The 27,593-nt window shown below is 43.7% G+C and overlaps 1 protein-coding gene across 1 annotated transcript; it reads left to right on the plus strand.

Annotated features, from left to right (window-relative positions):
* The first annotated feature begins 21,082 nt into the window (after nucleotides 1–21,082).
* On the plus strand, nucleotides 21,083–27,524 carry LOC139418631 (cell division cycle protein 23 homolog). The gene is made up of 16 exons (XM_071168237.1): nucleotides 21,083–21,208; nucleotides 22,029–22,101; nucleotides 22,255–22,392; nucleotides 22,557–22,599; nucleotides 22,705–22,810; nucleotides 22,919–23,051; nucleotides 23,198–23,375; nucleotides 23,506–23,603; nucleotides 23,694–23,775; nucleotides 23,970–24,123; nucleotides 24,411–24,530; nucleotides 24,662–24,737; nucleotides 24,852–24,913; nucleotides 25,017–25,095; nucleotides 26,830–26,949; nucleotides 27,107–27,524. The coding sequence occupies exons 1-16, from the start codon at nucleotides 21,102–21,104 to the stop codon at nucleotides 27,257–27,259; spliced, it is 1,722 nt and encodes a 573-aa protein (XP_071024338.1). The 5' UTR covers nucleotides 21,083–21,101; the 3' UTR covers nucleotides 27,260–27,524.
* The last annotated feature ends 69 nt before the right edge of the window (nucleotides 27,525–27,593 follow it).

The raw sequence follows: 27,593 nt of genomic DNA on the forward strand, positions 1-27,593 counted from the left end.
CTGATTTCTGCCCTCATGCAATAAATGCTTGGGCCTGACGAGTTTTTTTCTGCTTTGAAATTCCCCATAGCAGTGACATTTCTCTTCTTCATTCATGGTTGCCAGTGCTGTTGTAGTTTTATTATGATGCGGTTTGCGTAGAGAGCAGAGAGATAAGTCGGGAACACAAAGTTCCTCTCTGATGTATGGTGTCATGTTTTTAATAGCTTGCCTCTACTCTAAATTCTCATGCTGCCTGGGTGCCCAAGGCACACAACACTGGCCTGTTTCAGAGGCAACACCAGGGAAGAGTGTGAGTTTGTGTGTGTGTGTGTGTGTGTGTGTGTGTGTGTGTGTGTGTGTGTGTGTGTGTGTGTGTGTGTGTGTGTGTGTGTGTGTGTGTGTGTGTGTGTGTGTGTGTGTGTGTGTGTGGTATGTACAGACCTTTGTCTGTACAGGTGTGAGAGAAAATGAGTGTGAGAGTGTTTGAGGAAGGTTGAAAGAGAACATTATTACTGTACTGTATAATATCTATGTCTTAGACTCTGTGTGTGTGTGGGGGGGGGGGGGGTGTATCAATATCTGAGTGTGTATTCTCTATTCTGCAACATGAGGGAGATGTGCTGAGTGAGGGGGTTGGAGGAGAAGTGTACTGTATGTGGAAGATTGGGCACTATCTCAGGTGTGGAGGAGAGACAGTTTCCTCAGGTGTGGAGGAGAGACAGTTTCCTCAGGTGTGGAGGAGAGACAGTTTTCTCAGGTGTGGAGGAGAGACAGTTTTCTCAGGTGTGGAGGAGAGACAGTTTTCTCAGGTGTGGAGGAGAGACAGTTTTCTCAGGTGTGGAGGAGAGACCGTTTTCTCAGGTGTGGAGGAGAAACAGTTTCGATGGAAAATCTAAAACTGCAGAGGAGAGGAGGGGGGTGGAGAGAGAGAGTGTGTGTGTGTGTGTGTGTGTGTGTGTGTGTGTGTGTGTGTGTGTGTGTGTGTGTGTGTGTGTGTGTGTGTGTGTGTGTGTGTGTGTGTGTGTGTGATAGACAGATACATGATAGAGGAAGTGGGGCGAGATAGAGGGGAGGAGGGGGGAGAGTGCATTGAGCGGTCAAGCTATCTCCTGTTTACTGACTGGATCGACATGCTCACAATGAAGTTGCGATAGAGGAGGGGGAGATAGAGGGAGCTGGAGAGCGAGACGAGTGTGTGCACAGATTAACAGTGGTATTAATTCTGGCCCCTAATCTGCCTGTCTCTGTAATTGAGGTCGCACTCCAGGGGAGGCTGTGTTTGGAGCACAGAGGAGAGCAAACAGCCACACATATGAATGAAGGAGAGGAAGAAGGAGTCCTCCCCAGACATACAGTACAGAATGAATTTACAGGAAAACTGAGTACTGCAATCCGTACTTACACTTTTGTTGCTTGGTCACATCAGATCAAATCAAATCAAATGTATTTATATAGCCCTTCTTACATCAGCTGATATCTCAAAGTGCTGTACAGAAACCCAGCCTAAAACCCCAAACAGCAAGCAATGCAGGTGTAGAAGCACGGTGGCTAGGAAAAACTCCCTCGAAAGGCCAAAATCTAGGAAGAAACCTAGAGAGGAACCAGGCTATGAGGGGTGGCCAGTCCTCTTCCTGGCTGTGCCGGGTGGAGATTATAACAGAACATGGCCAAGATGTTCAAATGTTTATAAATGACCAGCATGGTCAAATAATAATAATCACAGTAGTTGTCGAGGGTGCAACAAGTCAGCACCTCAGGAGTAAATGTCAGTTGGCTTTTCATAGCCGATCAGCTTCTCTCAAGTGGGTGTGACGCCTACGCCCGTTGCCTGCTGCACTGCTGCTTGGTTTCCACCAGGAGATCTGTCCACTGTCTGCCCTGGCCTGTCTCCCCCTGTCTGGTACAGGTACCTCCACCACACTCACCCCTCTCTGTTCACCGTCTGCCCTGGCCTGTCTCCCCCTGTCTTGTACAGGTACCTCCACCACACTCACCCCTCTCTGTTCACCGTCTGCCCTGGCCTGTCTCCCCCTGTCTGGTACAGGTACCTCCACCACACTCACCCCTCTCTGTTCACCGTCTGCCCTGGCCTGTCTCCCCCTGTCTGGTACAGGTACCTCCACCACACTCACCCCTCTCTGTTCACCGTCTGCCCTGGCCTGTCTCCCCCTGTCTGGTACAGGTACCTCCACCACACTCACCCCTCTCTCCTGAGATTTTGCTCGCCTCCAGCACAAACGCACTGTTGGGGTGAGTGACTCTGAACTTACCCCAAGTAGTTATACATTTAATTTTTTCTTGTGCATTTTGCTATTTTGCTATTTTCAACTCCTGCATACTTTGTTGACTACAAACATTATTTACCTGAACGTGGGACAGCCTATGTTTGTTCCCACACTCGGGACTCTGACTCTCTATTGGTTACACAGACTTTTGGCCTCCCATCCTATGATAATCACCTCTCGCTGACTTTGTATTCATGTTACCTGATGAAATTGCTGTACAATATGATCTTGCTGCCATCTGACATTCAGATGTCCTAAATCAGCACTGCGGAGCTCTCCCTGTCCCATGCTGTGCCTTGATTGTATTACTGTTGATGATATCTGGAAATGTACACCCTGGCCCATCTACTGTTGCTAGCCCCAATTCTGACTTGTGCTCTTAAATCTGCTTCACTGATTTCTGCTCTCATAAAAGCCTGGGTTTTCTGCACGTTAACACTAGAAGCTTATTACCTAAAATGGATCAATTGAAAGTGTGGGTTCACAGCTCCAATCCAGATGTGATGGTCATTACTGAGACGTGGTTAAGGAAGAGTGTTTTGAATACTGATGTTAACCTTTCTGGTTATAGTCTTTTTCGGCAAGACAGATCTTCCTCTTGATATTCCCAAAACCGCATGCGGGAGCGTAATCATCGCCTGACAATAATTAGCATAACGCAACGGACATAAATATCCCTAGAAAATATTCCTATTCATGGAAATCACAAATTAAATATATTGAGACACAGTTTAGCCTTTTGTTAATCACCCTGTCATCTCAGATTTTCAAAATATGCTTTACAGCCAACGCTAGACAAGCATTTGTGTAAGTTTATCATAGCCTAGCAAAATATAATAAAATAAAATATAATTTTTGTAGGCAAAACAGCTCCGTTTGTTCTTCACGTTTGGCTGAGAAATTGCCCGGAAATTGCGGTCACCACAACTGCGAAAAAATATTCCAAATTAGCTCCATAATATCGACCGAAACATGGCAAACGTTGTTTAGAATCCATCCTCAAGGTGATTTTCTAATATCTATTCGATAATATATCCGTTGGGACAATTCATTTTTCGGTAGGACCGATTGGAGTAATGGCTACCTCTGAATTTTACGCGAGAATCTCTCTCGGAGCCACCATGTGACCACTTACTCAATGTGGCCGCCTACGGCTATTCTTCAACAGAAATGTGTAAAACTATGTCACAATGCTGTAGACACCTTGGGGAATACGTAGAAAGCGTAAACTCGTTGATGGTACATTCACAGCCAAATAGGGAGTCATTGGAACGCAGCGCTTTCAAAACCTGGGGCACTTCCGGATTGGATTTTTCTCAGGCTTTCGCCTGCAACATCAGTTCTGTTTTACTCACAGACAATATCTTTACAGTTTTGGAAACGTTAGAGTGTTTTCTACCGAAAGCTGTCAATTATATGCATATTCTAGCATCTTTTCCTGACAAAATATCCCGTTTAAAAGGGGAACGTTTTTTTTTTTTTAAATGAAAATACTGCCCCCTAGCACCAAGAGGTTTTAACTTAAGGTGGGGGAGTGGCAATCTTAACCAAGGAAAACCTTTGCTGGTTTTAAGCATTAAACTTTCAAATAGCTCCAAACAATGACTCCAAACACCCAGAAAAGGCTACTCTCCTCGATGTTATCCTCACAAATAATCCTGATAGGTATCAGTCTGATGTTTTCTGTAATGATCTTAGTGATCACTGTTTTACAGCCTGTGATCGTAATGGCTGCTCAGTGAAATTACCTGTCCTGATTTGTCATAGACGCTTACTAAAAAACTTAAATGAGCATGCCTTCCTTCATGACCTGGCCTCTGTAAAATGGTATAGAAGCAGCTTGATCCCTCTGTCGAAGACGCTTGGACCTTCTTTTTGATATTTTCAATGCTATTGTTAACAAACGCGCCCCCATAAAGAAAATGAGAATGAAAAACAGGTTCAGTCCCTGGTTCCACCGTGATCTTGCAGAGTCACTCCACCTCGAGAATTGCATCGCTCCCAGGCTCTGTCTACCGGCCGCGACTCGGGAGTTCCGTGGGGCGATGCACAATTGGCCTAGCGTCGTCCGGGTTAGGGAGGGGTTGGTCGGTAGGGATATCCTTGTCTCATCGCGCACCAGCGACCCCTGTGGCGGGCCTGGCGCAGTGCGCGCTAATCAAGGTTGCCAGGTGCGCGGTATTTCCTCCGAGACATTGGTGCGGCTGGCTTCCAGGTTGGATGCGCGCTGTGTTAAGAAGCAGTGCGGCTTGGTTGGGTTGTGTATCGGAGGACGCATGAATGACATTCAGCCTTCGTCTCTCCTGAGCCCGTACGGGAGTTGTAGCGATGAGACAAGATAGTAGCTACTAAAAACAATTGGATACCACGAAATTGGGGAGAAAACGGGGTAAAATAAATTCAAATAAAAAATAAAAAAAGATTTGCATTTGGCGAAAGGCACATGCATACTCAGGCTGACTGACATACTCAGGCTGACTGACATACTCAGGCTGACTGACATACTCAGGCTGACTGGCATACTCAGGCTGACTGACATACTCAGGCTGACTGACATACTCAGGCTGACTGACATACTCAGGCTGACTGGCTATCGTTCAGGCAAATGAGGAACAAGTGCACTCAGGCTATCCGGAAGGCCAAAGTTAGTTACTTTAAGGAGCAGTTCTCTCTCTGTGGTTCTAACCCCAAGAATTTCTGGAAAATGGTTAAAGCCTGGAGACCTGGAGAATAAACCCACCTCCTCACAGCTGCTTCTGTCCCTTAATGTTGATGATGTGGTTGTTACTGACAAGAAGCACATGGCTGAGCTCATAAATCACCACTTCATTAAGTCCGCATTCCTATTTGACTCAGTCATGCCTCCTTGCCTGTCCAACATTTCCTCATCTCCCACCCCTTCTAATGCGACTATCCCCGATGCTTCTCCCTCTTTTTCCCCTGCCCCGCTACAAAGTTTCTCTCTGCAGGCAGTCACTGAGTCCGAGGCGCTACAGGAGCTCCTTAAACTTGACCCCAAAAAACAATCTGAGTCAGATGGTTTAGACCCTTTCTTCTTTAAGGTTGCTGCCCCTATCATCGTCAAGCCTAGCTCCAACCTTTTTAACCTGTCTCTCCTTTCTGGGGAGGCTCCCATTGCTTGGAAGGCAGCCACAGTTTGTCCTTTATTTAAAGGGGGAGATCAAGCTGATCCTCTGTTATAGGCCTATTTCTATTTTGCCCTGTGTATCAAAAGTGTTGGAAAAACGTACACTTAATAATCAACTGACTGGCTTTCTTGATGTCTATAGTAGTCTCTTGGGTATGCAATCTGGTTTCCACTCAGGTTATGGATGTGTCACTGCAACCTTAAAGGTCCTCAATGATGCCCTTCATTCTAAGCAATATTGTGCTGATATTTTTATTGACTTGGCCAAAGCTTTTGATACGGTAGACCATTCCATTCTTGTGGGCCAGGTAAGGAATATTGGTATCTCTGAGGGGTCTTTGGCCTGGTTTGCTAACTACCTCTCTCAAAGAGTGCAGTGTATGAAGACTGAAAATCTGCTGTCTCAGCCACTGCCTGTCACCAAGGGAGTACCCAAAGGCTCGATCCTAGGCCCCACGCTCTTCTCAATTTACATCAACAACATAGCTCAGGCAGTAAGAAACTCTCTCATCCATTTATATGCAGATGATACAGTCTTATACTCAGCTGGCCCCTCCCTGAATTTTGTGTTAAATGCTCAATAACAAAGCTTTCTTAGTGTCCAACAAGCTCTCTCTACCCTTAACCTTGTTCTGAACACCTCCAAAACAAAGGTCATGTGGTTTGGTAAGAAGAATGCACCTCCTCCCACAGGTGTTCTTACTACTTCTGAGGGTTTAGAGCTTGAGGTAGTCACCTCATACAAGTACTTGGGAGTATGGCTAGACGGTACACTGTCCTTCTCTCAGCACATATCAAAGTTGCAGGCTAAAGTTACATCTAGACTTGGTTTATTCTATCTTAATCGCTCCTCTTTCATCCCAGCTGCCAAACTAACCCTGATTCAGATGACCATCCTACCCATGCTAGAATACAATATAATGAATTTATATATAGATTAGAGGGTAAGGGGGCTCTCGAGCGGCTAGATGTTCTTCACCATTCGGCCATCGGATTTGCCACCAATGCTCCTTATAGGACACATCACTGCACTCTATACTCCTCTGTAAACTGGTCATCTCTGTATACTCGCAGCAAGACCCACTGGTTGACACTTATTTATAAAAATAAAAAAAACCTTAGGCCTCACTCCCCCATATCTGAGATAACTACTGCAGCCCTCATCCTCCACATACAACATCCATTCTGCCAGTCACATTCTGTTAAAGGTCCCCAAGCACACACATCCCTGGGTCGCTCCTCTTTTCAGTTCGCTGCAGCTAGCAACTGGAATGAGCTGCAACAAACACTCAAACTGGACAGTTTTATCTCAATCTCTTCATTCAAAGACTCAATCATGGACACTCTTACTGACAGTTGTGGCTGCTTTGCGTGATGTATTGTTGTCTCTACCTTCTTGCCCTTTGTGCTGTTGTCTGTGCCCATTAATGTTTGTACCATGTTTTGTGCTGCTATCATGTTGTGTTGCTACCATGTTGTTGTCATGTTGTGTTGCTACCATGCTGTGTTGTCATGTGTTGCTGCCTTGCTATGTTGTTGTCTTAGGTCTCTCTTTACGTAGTGTTGTGTTGTCTCTCTTGTTGTGATGTGTGTTTTGTCCTATATTGTATTTATTTTTAATTTTTAATCCCAGGCCCGCCGTCCCCGCAGGAGGTCTTTTGCCTTTTGGTGGGCTGTCATTGTAAATAAGAATTTGTTCTTAACTGACTTTCCTAGTTAAATAGGTTAAAGGTTAAATAAAATAAATATATAAAAATAATAGGGAAAGTCTTAATTTAACTAGACAAGTCACTTAAGAACAAATTCTTATTTACAATGACAGCCTTGGAACAGTGGGTTAACTACCTTGTTCAGGGGCAGAACTACAGATTTGTACCTTTTCAGCTCGGGGATTCAATCTAGCGACCTTTCGGTTACTGGCCCAATGCTCTAACCACTAGGCTACCTGCCGCCCAGGGAAAGTCACCCAGTAATAGGGAAAGTAGGGAAAGTCACCCAGTAAAATTCAACTTGAGTCTAAAAGTATTTGGTTGTAAATGTACTGAAGTATCAAAAGTAAATGTAATTGCAAATATTTACTTAAGTATCAAAAGTGAAAGTATAAATAATTTAAAATTCCTTAAGCAAACTAGATGTCACAATATATATATATTTTTTAAATGTATGGATAGCCAGGGGCACACTCCAACACTCAGACATCATTCAGAAACAAAGCATTTGTGTTTAGTGAGTCTGCCAGATCAGAGTCAGTAAGGATGACAAATTTCCTGTCTTGCTAAGCATTCAAAATGTAATGAGTACTTGTGGGTGTCAGGGAAAATGTATGGAGTAAAAAAGTACATTATTTTCTTTAGGAATGTAGTGAAGTAAAACAAAAAGTTGTCAAAAATATAAATAGTAAAGTACAGATACCCCCCAAAACTACTGTAGTACTTTAAAGTACTTTACACCACTGCCTAACCCTAACACTAACCATTAACCTAACCCTAACCTTAACCCCAAACCCCTAACCATGATTGTAACCCTAACCCTAAACCTAACCTAAAAGTCTAAAATGGGGACTGGCAAAATGTACGAACACATTAATGAGCATACTCACGTAAGCACAAAACTACACACACACAAACATACTAAAGTGCACACAAATGATTTCAATAATGACAGCCAATAACCTTACTTCCCTCATGTATATGGTGTTTGTGACCTCCCCTTCGTCAGAGGTACAGTATATTGCCGTGACCAGTTGATCTTTTGCCAAAATAATTGTCACACATTTACCAATTGTGCTGTTCAGGCGAATGAGTGAATGAATACAAACAACGTACCCACGACAATAACACTCATGCTTGACGTTTTCATCACCTTCTACCTGCCCACATCAAGGTCCTTCTTCTATGATGAACTGAACTACCACCACACTCCCTCTCTCTCTCTCGCTCTCTCTCTCTCTCTCTCTCTCTCTCTCTCTCTCTTTCTCTCTCTCACTCAACCTCCATACTTCCTTTCAATGTAATAATAAGGAGATCTGAATCAAACTTTTGCATGCAGTTTAAACATGTTTTTTATTTTATTAATAGTGTACATTATATGCATGCACGCCAGCATCATTCAGGAGGTACAGTAAGAGAGAACAAGTGACAAGATGACGAAGGAGGAGAGGGAGAGGAGAGAGTGAGAGAGATTTCTCCTGGCAGTTCAGTATTACTCATTGTGCTTGTAACGCATAATGATCCGGCTGTTGTTTACTCTCTTCATAGTTTCCACTGCATGCGGACATGCAGCCAATCACAGTAACGCATTTAGGGTTTTACATTTTGGAGGAGGCTTTGGGACAGGTGGTTTCAGAGAGCAGTCTGGGGTGAGTCTGTCATCAAACCTCTAAGAGAGTGGTTTGTGTTGCAACAAGGAGAGAGAGCGAGAGAGAGAGAGAGAGAGAGAGAGAGAGAGAGAGAGAGAGAGAGAGAGAGAGAGAGAGAGAGAGAGCAAATTGCAGACAAATAGGGAGGGTGTCAGGCCAGGAGGAGAGATGGGAAGAAGATGTACAAATAATAGAAAGGGGATAGAGCAGACTGATGGGACCATCTCAGGGCAGAGCCAAATGAGAATAAGAAAAAAGAGGGCAAGTAGGTGAGTGAGAGGTGATGAAATAAGAGAGGGACGGAGAGAGGAAAAAAGCTGGGATCGACAGAAAAGAGGGAAATTGGGAAAAGATTGTTAAAAAAAAGAGTACCCGGACGCAAGAGATGGAGGGGCAAGATGAGAGGGCAGGGAAGAATAGAGAGAGAGCGAGACTGAGAGGTTGAGCCAGAGAGAGACAGAGGGAGAGAGGGGAAAAAGAGAGGGATGAGAGAGTGAGCAAGCCCTCAGCAATGAGAACATTACAGTGGGATAATGAAGAGGTTCCGCTCTGTCACACTCGACATTAGCCCAGCGTCAGCCTGACCCCAAAGTGTCAACAAGTTAATAGGCTGGATATCACCGGCACTGCTTGTCACCGTGAGTCGCCACGGACACCCTGATCACTTACACGGCCTCTGTGAATAAATAAACACTGGTACTGGGAATAAATAACACGGAGAGGTCAAGGCGGACGGCATCAGTACGCACGACGAGGGGGTGAGCAAGATTACAATGGCTTCGTGTTATGGAATGAGAGTATTTGCTTTTGTCAGGAGAGATTTCTAAGGGATTGTGCATGTGCGTCTGTGTGTTTCAGTGTGTGTTGTAAGGAGACATGTCATGTCACTTTGTGTGTGTGTGTGTGTGTGTGTGCACGCACGCGTGGGTGCGTGTGTGTGTGTGTGTGTGTGTGGATGATGTCATGCGGGTTGGTACCTCAGTGTTGTGTTGCCAGGGCTGAGACAGACACAACGCTCTCCCTGCTCTGCTCTGTTCAACCTCAGCACACTGCAGGCACACTGTACTGTATGCTGTTAGGTTCTAAATGAACCCTATAAAATTCCACGGACGATTAGTAAAGCTCAAACCAAGTTTATTGGGTCATACAGCTGCACAGACAAAGCACATAGTCACACAAGCATTGGTATTGAACCTTTTCTCCTCTGCTGAGCCCCTCCTTACACATCTGAACAGCCAATGCAACTCCGTTGATAACCGGAAGATTAGTGACATATGTTCTTCCTCACTTCATCTAACCTGACCTCTGCCCCAAATTGCTCACTGCTCCCCAACTCACGGCCGTCATGGTGATTGGTACCAGACTGTGTCTCTTCTCCTCCCATCGGATCCCTGATGGGTAACAATAACATATCCTGACCTAATTGATGGACATTCCTCTCTCTCCCTCAGTGACACGAACAAGTATATTTAATACCTAAAAGTCAGAACCCATCAAGGCTGACCTGTGTATAATGCCAGAGAGGTTAGCTGGACCTCTCAGTTCATGATGGAATAGCTAGGGGGTCAGGGCCGAGGAAAGAGAGATTGGAAAGGTGCTTGGAGTTCTTATCAAACGTCTATCTTTCTGACCTCTGCTCCACTTCACATTTCCAGGTGTCATGTGGCACTGGTTTCTGCAGCGTTTCAGAGCGGCGACGAATCGACACCGGATTTCTCTCCCACTCCTGCCCCAACGCCCCAATCGCCCTTTTACATGCAAACACATGCACACAACCTGCCGAACCTTACACCACGAAGTCATCAGCTGTTGCCTCCGCCGACAAGACTTGCCATCTCAAGTCACGGCTTGCCATCTCAACACTCAGCGCTAAACCTGAGAGTCCCGATGAATGAAAGGTGCATGCGTGCAGAGCATGCTTTCTGGTTCAATTTAGTGCACTCATGTTGTTACAGGTGTAGGGGAGCAGAGAAGGCTGTTGCTGAGATCTGCTTTCAGCCTTCCACTTATGGTCCCGATATCAGGGTGCTAAAATAAATGGAGGGGGACTGCAAGTTTTCTCTTCTGCCAGCAGCAGCAAGCTCCTATCTACAGCAATTAGGAGGAGATGAGGTTGACAGTAATGGATCATATCGGCTGGAACTGGGGGAGGGGGCCAGATTTAGAGATGGGACAGGGAGGCAGGTAGCAGCAGCACACGCTCCAGTGCAATAGAGTTAATGCTCCTAATGCACTGTCCGGGAGATAGCGTTCCAGATTAGCCAGGGGACGGTATCTCTGCTAATTCAATCAGCCAGCTCCGCCTGGCCAGTCTTTTATTAGTGCTCTCTTCTTACTAATTCACTCCACTGAGGCAGAAGGGACCCACTGGGCAAAAAACTGGTTGAGTCAATGTTGTTTGCACGTCATTTCAACCAAGCTATTCGACGTGATGACGTTGAATCGCCGTGGGAAACTGATTGGATTTGCAAAAAGTCATCACCGGAAGAGAATTGTGTCTTTTGTTTTCAGCCAACTTTCAACTTAATCCAATGGCAGGGTGATTGGGTGATTTCACATTGAATTCACGTTAGTTGACAACTCAACCTGATGGGCATCAAAACTAGACGTTGAACTGACATTTGAGCAAAGTGGGGAAGAATCCCAGGAAAAGACAAGAGAGGGAGGAGAGTGACGCAGACGGAAAAGGCATTTGGCAATCTCCTTAAGAACTGCCTGTGGTCATCCTGAAATATTTTTAAGGATGAAAAATAGATCCTCATATCCATTGGATCAAGGATCGACTCTTTCATGCCGCTTAGGCTGCAGACAAGAGCCACATAATAAATGGGCCACTGAATTTTTTCTGGAGCATTTTGACATATTGCGCCCTATTCATTTGTCACGTCAGGAGTCTCAGAGCTTCATTTGTCACCCCAGAAGGTCTCCCAGGATTCTATCACTTCCCATCTCTCCTTCTCCTTTACGTTTCACCAGCTTGGTTTAAATTGAGGCTTCCACGGCCTGGTGCATTGACCAGGCACAAACACATCCTCTTCAATATCAAACCGACAACTAAAGAGCTTTTGATTTGTGTTCATTGTTGAGCTATATTAGACTGTTAATTTGAAAAGCTACTGTTTCCATCTTGATTCCATTTCTCTTGACTCAACTGAACTCAATTCTCCTTGCCTCTCTGTCTCATTGACAGCAATTGCCAGTATGTATCATTGTCTTCTCTGACGTGTCTGCTGACCTGTTTTCATCACTCAGGAACATTTACTTGCTTCTTGATGTTTTTTGCAATCAGCTCCCATTGTGCTCTGTCATATAAATGTTTTTGTGGCTATTATGTTGTTTGAGGCCACAGTAAATGTGTTGTTATTTATTTTTCTCTTTTACAGAAAAACAGCCAAGACTTTCAAAGGAGATAATGATGTTTACTTGCAAAGCGAAAAACCTCAAAGCTGTCAGAAGATTGTATATAGGCAGTCATCTTTTGAAAGCTTTTCACATGCCTTTGTTTCCCACATTGATCTCAGGACTTTGGTAAATTCGTTTTTTCCACCGTTACAAACAGCTTGGAAATGTCAGAATTAGTTCATGCTCGTGTAAGATGTGAAAAAAAAATAGCAGTTCGTTCACTTAATTGAAGCATAACATTGAAGGGAAATCATATCCCTAAAGGAGGAGCAGTTGAATATCATGTTTTATAGGATTTTATTCCAAATTAAATGTATTTTAAACAAATCAAAATATATTTTATATTTGAGATTCTTCGAAGTAGCCACCCTTTGCCTTGATGAGAGCTTTGCACACTCTTGGCATTCTCTCAACCAGCTTCACCTGGAATGCTTTTCCAACAGTCTTGAAGGAGTTCCCATGTATGCTTGTTGGCTGCTTTTTCTTCACTCTGCGGTCCAACTCATCCCAAATCATCTCAATTGGGTTGAGGTCAGGTGATTGTGGAGGCCAGGTCATTTGATGCAACACTCCATCACTATTATTCTACAATGTAGAAAATAGTACAAATAAAGAAAAACCCTTGGATGAGTAGGTGTGGCCAAACTTTTGACTGGTACTGTATTTGTAAGAAATATATTTTTTAAATAAAAATGTATGGCAAATGTAAAAAATGTGCTAAATCATACTGTAACGAAATGGTGACTGTCAACAATTAAACTTTAGTGGGCTCTTTGGTATGACATGCATTTATGTCAATCTCACTAACATTTATGTCAGTCTGCACTAACAACAAGCTCACATTTGAAACACATGAAAGCCAATGAGAGCATTGGGAAAAACTGAGAGTTTTCTTAAATGTTTTTATTGTTTGGCTAAATAATTTAACAGTGTACCAGGGTACTTGCTACGGTGATTCCTGAAATGCAGAACCTATTGAGTATTTTTAATATACTTTTGTTACATTGTTCGCTAGCTCAGGTGGTTAGCTAGCTCTCAGTCTCATTGACCACCAAACATCGCAAACTCTAGCTAGATAGCTAGCTACTTAATATATCTTGTTTTCTGAAAATGTACATTAGTTAGCTAAATTAGCCAAACTCCTATTTGCTGTTGACATCGGGATATGATTTGAGCGCACCAGTGTGCTCCAAAAGTTGTTGTTGCTTTGACTGTATGCTCACAGTGAATTCAGAGCCATTCAGTGGGTTAGTAAGTATGATACTACAAACATAGCTAATTTTACCAGGTTCCTGAGAAGCAATTGTAATGACAGTCCACCACAAAATGCTTTCCTGATTAGCAACGTGTAGTCTGTGTTTAATTTCATTGTGCACCTCTATGGGATTGGTGTCCCTAAACCAGGACGGTTGTTGCTAACGTGCGCTAATGTGACTATAATGACATTGTAAGTAATAGCCAACTTCCCAGGATATAGACATGTCTTATATGGGCAGAAATCTGAAATTATTCTTAATCTAACTGCAATGTCCAATTTACAGTAGCTATTACAGTGAAAACATACCATACTATTTTTTGAGGAGAGTGCACAACAACAAAACACTTTTATCACGGCAACTGGTTTGATACATTCATCTCTGAAGGTAAATAATGTACTTACATTCAGGAATCTTGCTCTGATTTGTCATCCTGAGGGTCCCAGAGACTAAAAGTAGCATAGTTTTGTTTGATAAAATACAATTTTTTAAATTCAATTGTAGGAACTGGGTTCTACAGTTTGAATCCTTGCTATCTCTGGACCCACACCCACCCCGCCTGGCCATCTAAATGTGTAAAGGTAAGTGTTTTTTCTGTAGGGAAGATAATTATCCATCATCATGTATGACATTCCTGGATGAGTGTAAACTTGAATTTTTTATTACCATAGCATTTTTGTATGTTCTCTATAGTTGCGTACTTGAAAATGTATCAATTGACCAATTCGGCACTTTTGGGCAAACTCCTGGCAGACTTGATACAAAATGTAGTGTAGTAATGTAATGCTTCACTGGATCAGTCTGAATCGGTATAAAGAATATGCATATCCTTGCTTCAGGTCCTGAGCTACAGGCAGTTAGATTTGGGTATGTCCTTTTAGGCAGAATGTTTTTTTTTTTTAAGTGTCCGATCCTTAAAAGGTTAACACTTTTTTTGATTACTACATGATTCCATATGTTATTTCATAGTTTTGATGTCTTCAGTACAAATATATTTTCAAAAATATGTACCAGATATATTGATGAACACATGTGAAGATATATTATAAAATATGTCTGAATGTATTTTGAAATACATTTTGTTAATGCATTTAACATGTATACTGATGTACATTTGACATGTATTTACATACACATTTTAAATACATTCTGTAATATATGTTGGAATGTATTTCAAATGTATTACACCGATTGTTATTAAGTACATTATTTTTCAAATGTTTGCTATTTCACGTGCATCCACAATTTTTTTCAACAAAAAATATACAGTGCATTCGGAAAGTATTCAGTGTTACATTGCAGCCTTATTCTAAAATGGATTGCAATAATTTTTTCCCTCGTCAGTCTACACACAATACCCCATAATGACAAAGCGACAACAGGTTTTTAGAAATGTTAAACCATTTATTAAAAAGAAAAACAGAAATACCTTACTTACATAAGTATTCAGACCCTTTGCTATGAGACGCGGAATTGAGCTCAAGTGCATCCTGTTTCCATTGATCATTCTTGAGATGTTTCTACAACATGATTGGAGTCGACATGGGGTAAATTCAACTGATTAGACATGATTTGGAAAGGCACACTGTCTATATAAGGCCCCGCAGTTGACAGTGCATGTCAGAGCAAAAACCAAGCCATAAGGTCAAATTAATTGTAGGTAGAACTCAGAGACAGGATTGTGTTGAGCCACATATCTGTGGAATGATACTAAAACATTTCTGCAGCATTGAAGGTCCCCAAGAACACTCTGCCCTCATTCCTAAATGGAAGAAGTTTGGAACCACCAAGATCCTTCCTAGAGCTGGCCGCCCGGGCCAGACTGAGCAATCGGGGGAGAAGGGCCTTGGTCAAGGAGGTGACCAAGAACCCAATGGTCACTGACAGAGCTCCAGAGTTCCTCTATGGAGATGGAGAACCTTCCAGAAGGACAACCATCTCTGCAGCACTCCACCAATCAGGCCTTTATGGTAGAGTGGCCAGACGGAAGCTACTCCTCAGTAAAAGGCATATGAAAGCTCGCTAAGAGTTTGCCAAAAGGAACCTTAAGGGCTCTCAGACCATGAGAAACAAGATTCTCTGTTCTGATGAAACCAAGACTGAACTCTTTGGCCTGAATACCAAGTGTCACATCTGGAGGAAACCTGGCACCATCCCTACGGTGAAGCATGGTGGTGGCAGCATCATGCTGTGGGGATGTTTATCTGCGGCAGGGACTGAGAGACTAGTCAGGATCAAGGGAAAGATGAAAAAAGATTAACATAGAAAAGTACAGAGAGATCCTTGATGAAAACCTGCTCCAGAGCGGTCAGGTTCACCTTCCAACAGGACATCAACCCTAAGCACACAGCCAAGACAACACAGGAGTGGCTTCGGGACAAGTCTCTGAATGTCCTTGAGGGGCCCAGTCAGAGACCGGACTTGAACCCGATCTACCATCTCTGGAGAGACCTGAAAATAGCTGTGCAGCAACACTATCCAACCTGACAGAGCTTGAGAGGATCTGCATAGAAGAATGGGAGAAACTCCCCAAATACAGGTCTGCCAAGCTTATCATACCAAATAAGAGTTGAGGATGTAATCGCTGCCAAAGTTTCTTTAACAAAGTACTCAGTAAAGGGTCTGAATACTTATGTAAATTAGATATTTTAATAAATGTGTAAAAATGTCTAAAAACCTGTTTTTGCTTTATCATGCAATATTGTGTGTAGATTGATGAGGATGAAAAAAGAAAATCAATTTTAGAACAAGGCTGTAAAGTAACAAAATGTGAAAAAAGTCAAGGGGGCTGAATATTTCCGAATGTAACTCTTTCTGCTGAGCTGTGAATAAGCGGCTCTGCTGGATTTTGGTAATGCTAGGTCAGGGTTCTTTAAATGAGGAGAAATCCTAAGACTTGCTCCGGAAAACTATTAGCATACATTATGGATGTTGACACAGCCTTTAATGTCCTAGATGATTCAACAATCGTTGTGATTCGGTAACATGAGCATTTTGTGCCAAACCTCCACCTGTTTCAGTGGAACATACAGACAGCCATCCAATAATCTCTTTCTATCTCCCCTTTTCTCTCTCTCCCCTCAATTTTTTTCCTTCTCGTCCCCCCCTCGCCCCCCCCTCCCCCCTCTCTTTCTAGATCTATGTTCATGCTGACATAATGGAGGAGGGGACAGAGCTAAATAACGGCAGGACAGGGGGACAGAAGTTCAAGGATGATGACTCCTCTCTCACCCTGCTCTGCTGTCTCTCTCTCTCTCTCTCTCTCTCTCTGCTCTCTCTCTCTTTGTCTCGCTCTCTCTCTTTCTCTCGCTGTGCGGCTTGCCTCCTTGGACTCCTCGGTACACCCGATGGTTTACATCTGTCGGGAATTAAGTAAAAGTGGGCTGTCCAAACTGCTAGACTTTCACACACTCATACACACAAGACACCCAGTGAGTTACGTACAATATGAAATAACCAAAGGCTGGGTTTAATCAAATCTGAGGGGAAAAGTTTCACGTAAATTGTGACGAGCTGACTGATTTAATGTGATGTATAGCCAGGAATGTCTTCCTTGGTTCCTTATTTTCACCACCAGACAACCTCTAAGCTGCACGGCCATCTGGGAGCAGCATTTCCTAGCTCCGTAACCAAAACCCACAGTCCTCAACAAGGGACCAAAACAAGGGAGTGTATCACATTACAATAAATAATAACCTTGGGGTCAAACAGGGTGTTGACTGAGCTATTGCGTATGAATGAGATGCAGCTCTTCATATTTACAGGACTGTCAGTGACATACTTCATCGATAGCTGACCCCCATCAGATGCTCATGTTAGGCTTGCCGTTATGATTTCCCCCTGTTAACTGAGGTTACCACTCAAACACACTTCTCCTCCAACTCCACCCCCACCCCCAACTGTCCCAGGGGGCATATTAATCACAAGCCCTAAATACGGCCCCCTTCCCTCTCTGGTTGCTTCGATGCACAGACTTTAGACTTCTGTCTCAATCATTATCCACAGCCTGACACCTCTCTGGAAGACACCATACAGCACCTTGTTATAAAGGATGTGTCCACTACCTCTCACCGTGTGTGTGTGTGTGTGTGTGTGCGTGCGTGCGTGCGTGCGTGCGGGCGTGCGCGGGCGTGTGGGCGTGCGTGCGTACGTATGTGTGCAGTTTACTATACTTGTGAATACCAAAAGTCCTCACAATGATAGTAAACCAACAAATATTCAGAGAAGTTAGGACATTTGCATTTCCTCACTTGTAAAAAGGCATAGGCATAGGTTTTAGGTTTATAATTAGGGCGAGGGTTAGAATTAGGGTTAGGAGTTAAGGTTAGGGTTAGGGTAAGGATTAGAGTTGTGTTAGGGGTTAAGGAGTAGTATAGCAAGACATGTTTCAGTTGATATCTGAAATGTATGTCGTTCACATTTTTTGTATGTTAAATATAAAATGTGACCATAAGTACAGTAGAACCCATCTCTGGGCTGCAGTCAGGAAGTCAGTATGCTGGCCAGACTCTGGCTGTGTCTGTGGTGTAGCCAGGGGCTCAGGTGGTGGCTGCCCTAATGAGGCCGAGCTGCTGGCTGCTGTCCTCAATCCAATGTGACGGCATCATCACAACCTCATCACAGAGTCTCTGTGATGGCCTCCGAGTACTGAGGTCTGGCTTAGACGGACTGTGCCAGTACAGCAGGAACACATTCACAACGCTCAGAGATGAGATGGCATAGAATATACTGCATACATTGTGCCCTCAGCCCACACACACAACCCAAAGAGAAGAAGGGGTGAGGATACAGAGCTGCATGAGATGAAGACAAATTTGATCTGACGCGAAAGAGAATAGGGATGTGTCATGAAAGAGAGTGTGACTGAGAGAGGTGGAGGTGGCAGGGGAGGCTATCTCTGTGTACACGGCTTTGGGTCCCATGGTGTAGTGCTCTGTGGAGCACAGAAATAGAGCCAGGCACACCAGTGGGATATTGTCCCTTTTAATTACACAGCATTCTCAAAAGTCTCCGAGCAACTTCCTCACGCAGTTCACTGCTCTACCTGCAGGGTGTGTGTGTGTGTGTGTGTGTGTGTGTGTGTGTGTGTGTGTGTGTGTGTGTGTGTGTGTGTGTGTGTGTGTGTGTGTGTGTGTGTGTGTGTGTGTGTGTGTGTGTGTGTGTATGTGTGTGTGTGTGTGTGTGTGTGAGATAGAAGCAGAGATAGAGATAGAAATAGAGAAAGAAAGAGAGAGAGAGGAGGAGGAGGATGGGGAGCGGGTGTATAACCTGTCTTATTGTGAATCTTTCAACCTGCTCAGTGAGCCATGTGTTTGCAGTTGTAAACTCTCTGACAATACTTTATTACCTTGTCAGTCTATTCAAGCGGCTTCTACACAAGAGGAGATATAGGGAAATGGAGAGAGAGAGAGAGAGAGAGGAGATATAGGGAAATGGAGAGAAAGAGAGAGAGAGAGAGAGAGAGAGAGAGAGAGAGAGAGAGAGAGAGAGGGGAGCAACTGAGGGGAGGTGGACTTAGAGGAGGCAGGGAAAATAAATTGCCCACGCTGAAGGTCTATATCGGTCCGCTAATACAGGACTAGTAAAGGCCCTGTGCACTACTTTTGTGAAAAATATTAAACTAAATGTATTCGAGTGTTTACCGGCATTTGTAAATTGAGTCTGATAATTATCTGTACAAAACAGTTAATCTGATAATACTTGTGGAATATAAAAATGCTTGATGCGTTTTCCAGTTTCTTGAAATGCAACGTATCTCTATGTGAAAACTGAAATGGTCTATTCAGTCCTTTTTAGTAGACACTTTTATCCAGAGGAACTTACTGAGTGAGTGCACACATTTTCATACTGGTCCCCAGTGGGAATCAATCCCCCAACCCTAGCATTGCAAGCTCCATGCTCTACCAACTGAGCCACATCATCACATCACATCATCACAAACCACTTGATGTCTCAATGTACTCAGTTACTGTATTGTGCATTGTTTTTCTTCATGGTGATAGAAAGTCTGCAGGTACAAACCTGTCATGTACATTTACAAATACAGTCATGTACATTTACATTAAGTGGTTTGTAAGGATGGTAAATTAATACTGCACTACAAAATGTGGTTGTTTTCCATGTTATTTGATCAAGAAAAATATTTAATTTGATGTGGATGTTTTGTGTCTTTTCCCATAACTTTGTGCATTTTGATGTAAATGTTTGAGGACAGGATTTAGTTATTTCTGGATTCCATTCTAATGACAAGAAAGGGACAGGGCAACAACTCTTACAATTCCAACTTTTGAATCCTGCAAGAAACTGTTCTTAATGACACAACTACCTTTTTTTGCCAAAGCCGGAGACACTGACAATTTTTTTTTGCCTGTGCCACAGGGGTCTATATTGGTCAGCTAATACTAGTAAAGGCCCAGTGCACTACTTTTGTCAAAACATACATTTTTCTATATATTTTTTGTATTATTATTTTCAGCGCCCCTACTTCCCTCGGCTATGGTTGCAGATATAAATATTACAAATAGAGCTTACATTCCTTATTCTACATGTCAGAGATGCATGTTTGTTCCACCTAGCATATTTATGTCTGAATGTTCCAAAACCATGCGTCCTGCTAAAAGCGCTTAAGGTCTTCCAGAGGAGGCTTCTAGGGAGAATCATGTCGCTGTAGCATGCCACAAACCCAAGACTGTGCTCCACATAGCAAACTACAGATTAGCAGCATCAAACAGTGTTATCAAAGCAACATTCTGTTCAGAAAGCAACAACGGCAAAGATGCTTTGCGTCGTGTTTAAACATGAAATGCATTAGGATCTTGCTTTCAACCTGTCAGCCATGTTTGTGAAGGGCCAATTCATATGTAAAGTTCAGAGGGCACAGCATGAGCAGACACAACAGGGGTGCATTCAGTAAGACAAAACTGTGTGTTCAACATTTAATTAAACGGAAACGGTACTGTACTGAACGACCAGTTGATGAATGTTGTGATTATGGTGGCCCAGAGGGACTCGTGTGCTGCACGAGTTTTGCAATTTCAAATGGTCACACCCATATTGATCAGGCCACATCTTACCAACACATCAAACGGGAGTAAACGGACCTCAAAGGTTGTGGAAGAACTGTGCGCACCGTTTAGGGGAAACGTGTCGTTTAAATCGTCACGCAACGTAGCAAATTGAACGCACCAAAAATTTACCTTGATTGGATTTTAAACTCACTGTCCTCAATGCAAGAGCCAATCAATGTGCCAGGTTCTGGCACAGGTACGGGCACATTGATTGTACCTTGAATCGAGGACAGTAAGTATTTAGAGGGGGAATTGGGATTTTGTGATTGCTTGCTTTCTCTCATTTTATCACAAGGGTACACAGTTTAGCTGTCTTTCAAAGCAGCATTCTGTAAACGTTAAATGTGTTCTGTGGTATATGCTGCCACCCCCTGAATAAATTCTGAACTGCATTGTAGTTGATTTCCATCTTATTATTTAGGTAGCCTACTCTTAAAATACTTCCAGCAAATGTCTAAAACTGTTTTACATTGTTAAAAATAAAAACGATGTAAAGAATCCCTTCAGATAAAATGCAGAAAAGCTAGAGCTAAAATGTGATTGGTCAAAACGCTGTCCAATCACAACTTGTGTTTTCATGACGTACCAATCATGGTATGAAAAATGGCGGCCTTGTGTAGTGAGTTTGGTGATTTAGTTCAAATAAAAAAACAACTGATATCTGTAATATCGCTTTGTAAAGAAAGAGGACTTGTACATAGCGTGAAATGGTAAGTAAGCGCTCTTCGTTACGTTATTATGATCACTGTTCCTTTCAGTATACAATAGCTAGATTTGGTGATTTCACAGTTGTTAGCCAGCTAGCCAAAATGATTCAACATTCTCGTTAATGTTATCGCTTGTCTCGTCTTAATTCATCGGAACGGTGCTGTCTGAATGTGGACAGCCAGAGCTGTAAATTATATGGCTGTGAAAACGTACCTCAATCCAGGGAAGGAATATGTTTTTCTACTCCTAATCATCTTGAAATTATGAAAGGTGAATCGAGAATATTGAAGTACTGCTAGTTTTGAATTAAACTGCCGTTTTCGTAAGCATACTAGGCTAGTTAATGCTAAGCAACCCAGTGGATTTAACAACACTTCTGGAACCTACTCACTCCGACACTACGCGTCACATTCTCATTGAATCCAATGGGCTGTTCTAGCATTAGCTACCCTAGCATGCTAGTGAAAACGGCAGTTTAATTAAAAACTAACCGTATTTCAGTCTTCTCAATGAACTTTTAATCATTTAGGGATGATTATGATGAGTATAACGACATTCCATCCCTGGATTGAGGTGCGTTTTTTTCCCAGCCATATACCACTCCGGGCTCTGACTGTCCACATTCCGGTATAGCACCATTCCGACTAAAAAAAAGAGAAGGGGAAATAGTCTGATCCTTTTTTCATGATAGCTTGCAAGTTTAGTCAAATCTGTTGGTTTTTTTCAGTCAAACATGAAGCCTTTATATTTTCTGAATACAGTAGGTAACACATAGAATGAACCACGTCAGTGATACCACCGATGTTTGTGTGACTATTTCAGGGCATCAGAGTTGGCATTTTCCCTGGACCCCCTGCCCAAGAATGAACTACCCCCACCCACATTTTTTACTGAGGTTTGTGTCCAGTAATGGCTAGTTCACGATAATATTGTCCTCAAAAATGCATGAACAAGCTGCTGATCTTTTTGAATTGATGGCCTTTGAATTGAAGGTCATTTGAATGTTTGTTACTGTCTCTCTTTATTCTGTCTGACCTCCTGGTTGTAGGAGGATGCTCAGGACCTGGATGCTCTCGGCCTGGCCAAGTCCTACTTTGACCTGAAAGAGTATGACCGAGCTGCCTACTTCCTTCGGGGCTGCTGCAGTCAGAAAGCATACTTCCTGTACATGTACTCCCGCTATCTGGTGAGATGAGGTTTCAGCATTCACAGTAACATCGTCTCTAGACATCTACTTACAAAAAATGAGAATAGAGATTTTTGCCTGAATCCTTGCAACTCCTCCATGATGGCCATCCTGTGTGTAGCCTGTCAATTCTGACAGGCTCTTATTTTTCCTTTGTTTTCCAGTCTGGGGAAAAGAAAAAAGACGATGAGACAGTGGACAGCCTGGGTGAGGAGCTAAGCTTTCTCTGCCGCCTCAATCAAAGCTTTGTCTCTAGGCAGAGTTCAATGTCTTGATTGGTTCTATTTGTTTTGGTCTGTGATTGCCTTGCAGGGCCTCTGGAAAAAGGTCAGGTGCGGAACGAGGCTCTGCGGGAGCTGAGGGTGGAGCTGAGTAAGAAACACAATGCTGGAGAGCTGGACGGATTCGCTCTGTACCTGTAAGACCCTCCCACAATATCACACGCGCCCACTCAGTGGACTTGGACACGCCTAGTGAGTCTTTAACCTCTTAAAACTGTACTGTCTTTGCACGTGTGTGTTTACAGGTATGGGGTGGTGCTGCGGAAGCTGGATCTGCTGAAGGAGGCGGTGGATGTGTTTGTGGAGGCGACCCATGCCTTACCTCTACACTGGGGAGCGTGGCTGGAGCTCTGTAACCTCGTCACCAACATTGAAATGGTAGCGCACACGTACTCACAACTTGAACAGATTCTCTTTTGTACCCAACTACAGTAGTTCCCAGATCTACTAGACTACAAAACATGTCCATGGGCTTCTATGGAATATTCCACTGATATACTTGTGCCTCCTCTCCATTTCGTCAGTTGAAGTCCCTGTCTCTGCCAGACTGTTGGATCAGAGACTTCTTCATGGCCCACATGTACACAGAGCTGCAGATGATCAAAGAGGCGCTGCAGAAATACCAGAGCCTGATAGAGGCAGGTTTCTCCAAGAGCACGTATATCATGTCACAGATCGCTGTGGCCTACCACAACATCCGCGGTGGGTTTATTTCACGCTTTGCTTTATCAATTTAAATGAGCACTATGAACAAACTTATTATTAACCTTGTCAAGCAGTTCCCGACGCATTTGATCCATCTTCGAGTCTGTGCTTTTCTTTTGTCATTTAGATATTGACCAGGCTCTGGCTCTGTTCAATGAGTTGCGGGAGCAGGATCCCTTTCGCGTTGAGAACATGGACACATTCTCCAACCTGCTCTATGTCAGGGTGAGACCCCACTGCTGCACCACAGTAATGCCTGTCTCCATCTGGAAGTCTCTCTGTCTTTTTATTAACCTGTGTCTGTTGTTTCCACAGAGCATGAAGCCAGAGCTCAGCTACCTGGCCCACAACCTGGTGGAGATAGACAAGTACAGGGTAGAGACCTGCTGTGTCATCGGTAAGGGTCCCGTCACCACACAGCGGACCGAAAGCCACACCTCAACTCCAGACATGAACCCATATCAAAACTCTTACTACATTCAGTGCAAGACCCAGACCAAACAATGAGACTGAAACGAGACCTTCCAACAGTCTTAAGAGTGCAAGTGTTGTCTCTAACCAGCGCTCAAGTGTTGTCTGTCCTGTGTGTAGGGAACTACTACAGCCTGCGGTCGCAGCACGAAAAGGCAGCCCTGTACTTCCAGAGGGCTCTGAAGCTGAACCCTCGCTGCCTGGGGGCCTGGACTCTGATGGGCCACGAGTACATGGAGATGAAGAACACCTCCGCTGCCATCCAGGCCTACAGGTCAGACTGACACTCCACTATGGCCCGCTGCCATCCAGGCCTACAGGTCAGACTGACACTCCACTATGGCCCGCTGCCATCCAGGCCTACAGGTCAGGCTGACAGTCCACTATGGCCCACTGCCACCCAGGCCTACAGGTCAGACTGACAGTCCATTATGGCCTGCTGCCATCCAGGCCTACAGGTCAGACTGACAGTCCACTATGGCATGGCTCATCCTATGGGTCCCGGGGGAGTTGATCCCCATGGGGTTTTTAATAGTTCTGTGTATGTTTTTCTTTGTTCAGGCACGCTATAGAAGTGAACAAGCGAGACTACCGTGCCTGGTATGGCCTGGGACAGACTTATGAGATCCTCAAGATGCCCTTCTACTGCCTGTACTACTATCGAAAGGCCCACCAGCTCAGGTGTGCATTTGTGTAAAAAAAAAAAACCAAGGGAGAGGGTTTTTCTTGTTGGTGCTTTTTATCATGTAGTTAAGTGTATTGCCAAATGGTCACATACTGTAGTGTGAATGACGTGTCACTGTGGCCCTCAGGCCCAATGACTCTCGTATGCTGGTTGCTCTGGGAGAGAGCTACGAGAAACTCTCACAGCACGTCGAGGCCAAGAAGGTTAGCAACAGCACCATCTCCGTCACTAGTTTTCCTTTTCCTGTATATTTCAATGTTCTCTTTTTGTCATTCCTGTAAGTTGTCATTTAAGTTCTATTCTTCCTTTTTGGCCAGTGTTACTGGAGGGCGTACTCTGTGGGGGACGTGGAGAGGATGGCCCTACTGAAGCTGGCAAAGTAAGGATCTTGGCGTGTACTTGTGTGTACCCGCTTAATGATGTGTTTTTGAGACTTGGTGCCGGGATTCAATCCAGTTGTGCTTGTTTATTTTTGTTGACAGACTTCACGAGCAGCTTAACGAATCTGACGACGCGGCCCAGTGTTATATCATATACATCCAAGACATCTTCTCCTGTGGGGTGAGCAACCTAACTGTCCTCTGTGTGTGCATATACAGTCAGGTCCTTAATTCCTGACACCCTTGATAAAGAAGAGGGGGAAAATACTGTAGGAATACAAATACTGAGCAAAATTTGATGCATGTTTTTTCCCTGAAATATGGCCCCCTGAAATGTTATAGTAATACAAATGCTCAGAGAAAGAGACTTTGTTTTACAGGTAATAAAACAAATCTATTTTCTGTGTAGGGACGGCCAACTTTGAGGGTGGGGGCCATATAAAATCTGAACTCCTCATGAGGGGCTGCAGTTGCTCATGCATCTGCGTACCCACATCGCGAGCAAAACATTTTAGTGGTCCCCCTCTCGACAGCAAAGATAACGTTTTGGAGTTTATTTTGTGCAGCTCTACACATTTTTTGCCATGGTTGTAGAGAATGTTGCAGTTTTAAAGCAAGTATATTCTACTATGCCAACTCACAACAGTAAATTGAGACCCCCTCCCCTTTCGAGGATAACGACACTGCGCCTTTTTCTAAAATGGAAAGAAGGTATACCCAAATGCGCTTCAGCCCAGCTTAAACAAAAAGATGGGCTGTTGTAGTACAATACATGCTCAAATGCCCATGTGGGCTTGTTTACATTGGTCAGCCGAAACGCGCGCACAAATGAGCAATAGCTGAAGACGACCTCTATCCGCACCAAAATATGGACCACGTCATCGCGTGACATTACGTTAATTAATGCTAATCATGCCTAAGCCTCAACTTTGAAATTCTGGTGAATTGAGAAAGTTGTTTCAGAGAGGCACTTTGGATCGACTGCTTAGATTGGGTCGAGCCAAAGTTGTCTGAATGAACAGCTCTCTTTCTCATCTTTTTTTTGTAATGACTTTGTTTATTTCTGTCTTTTTTTTTTTTTTTTGCTATTCAAGTGGAATGGATGTGTAGGAATCTTGAATGATGGTCATTACTCTTGCTTGAATAACCTGTGTAGTTGCTACTAGCGACTGTGTTGACATGAGTGGGACAGTCCCCTGCGAGGGTATGTACTGTAGGTGCTTCCTTTTTCCCCCTACTTAAAGCTCTGATGAAGGCGATTCATGACGAAACGTAAGATGACTTTTGTGTCCCGTCCAATAAACCTGTCAAATTTACACAGCATTTGAGTGCACCTTTATTTTCTCTTCTTTGTTCTCCCGGATGGTCACCAAGGTTAAATGTCCTTGGGTAAGGAATAGATTTTGGGATTTCCTTTTTCTAAAATGTTTTATGAGATTGGAGAACACTTTGGGAGGGATCTTAGACCATTCCTCCGTACAGAATCTTTCCAGATCCTTGATATCCTTTGTCTGTTTTACAGACTGCCCTCTTTGATTCAAACCACAGGTTTTCAATGGGCTTCAAGGCCAGAGACTGAGATGGCCATTGCAAAATGTTGATTTTTGAATAGTGCTTGGGGTTGTCTTGCTGGAAGATCCACTTGCGTTTTTGTCTAAAATGTCCTGATACTTGGTAGAGTTCATGTTGACCTTAACAATGCCACCTTTTTTAGAGATTACTTGTTTAATAAAATCTTCCTCTGAGCAATTGTATAAAATCAATCATGTTTTGCTCATCTTTATCAAGGGTGCCAATAATTGACCTGACTGTATATAGGTATGTTTTGACCATCGAGTCAGTCTCTATGGCGAGCCCCCCCACCCCCTGTGTTTGCACAGTTGGAGTTGGTGTGAAAGAGGTTTTGTGCCAACAGGAGCAGCTGGAGCATGCGGAGGTGAGCACGGCCCTGCGTTACCTGGGCCAGTACTACTTCAAAAACAAGCTCTATGACGAGGCGTCACTCTGTGCACAACGCTGCTGTGACTACAACGACGTAAGCGCTCCCTCTACAACCTCTCTTCAAATTGAACCGGCAGTGTTCGTTACCTGTAACGTATTTTAGTTTTGATATAATTAGATACACGCATACTGCTTGCCCTGTATAGGTAAAGTGTCAGTCTTGTCTGAGGTACGGTGCGTTCTTCCACCAGGCTCGTGAGGAAGGCAAGGCTCTGCTCCGACAGATCTCCCAGGTCAGAGACCAGACGGAGTCCTCAACCACAGACCTGTTTGGACCGCTCTCCTCCAACAACACTCCCATCAGGAGGGTGTCCCCTCTCGACTTGTCCTCCTTCACCCCCTGAGACGACACCTTCTCTATCCCACTGGCTAGCAAAAAGCCCCGCTTCACTTTGACTCAATGGGGACAACCTCATCTCTGCATTGTCATTGAAGAGATTGTTTGTAAATGACTACCCCTTTTATCTCTCAAAATAAATGTACATATTATCTGTGTAAGTTTACGTAGTGAAGTGCAGGAGTGGCCACTTTTGAATATGAAAATGTGATGAACTAACGGTCTGAAGTGTCAGTGGAAACGGCGTGGAGAATAAATTCATTTCTTTCCAAGATTGGTGCAGTAGTAACTAGATTATACCCCCAACAAAATAACTTGTTGACTGAGGAACAAAGACATTT

Source organism: Oncorhynchus clarkii, chromosome 10 (genome assembly GCF_045791955.1).
Source record: "Oncorhynchus clarkii lewisi isolate Uvic-CL-2024 chromosome 10, UVic_Ocla_1.0, whole genome shotgun sequence".
NCBI lineage: Eukaryota > Metazoa > Chordata > Actinopteri > Salmoniformes > Salmonidae > Oncorhynchus > Oncorhynchus clarkii.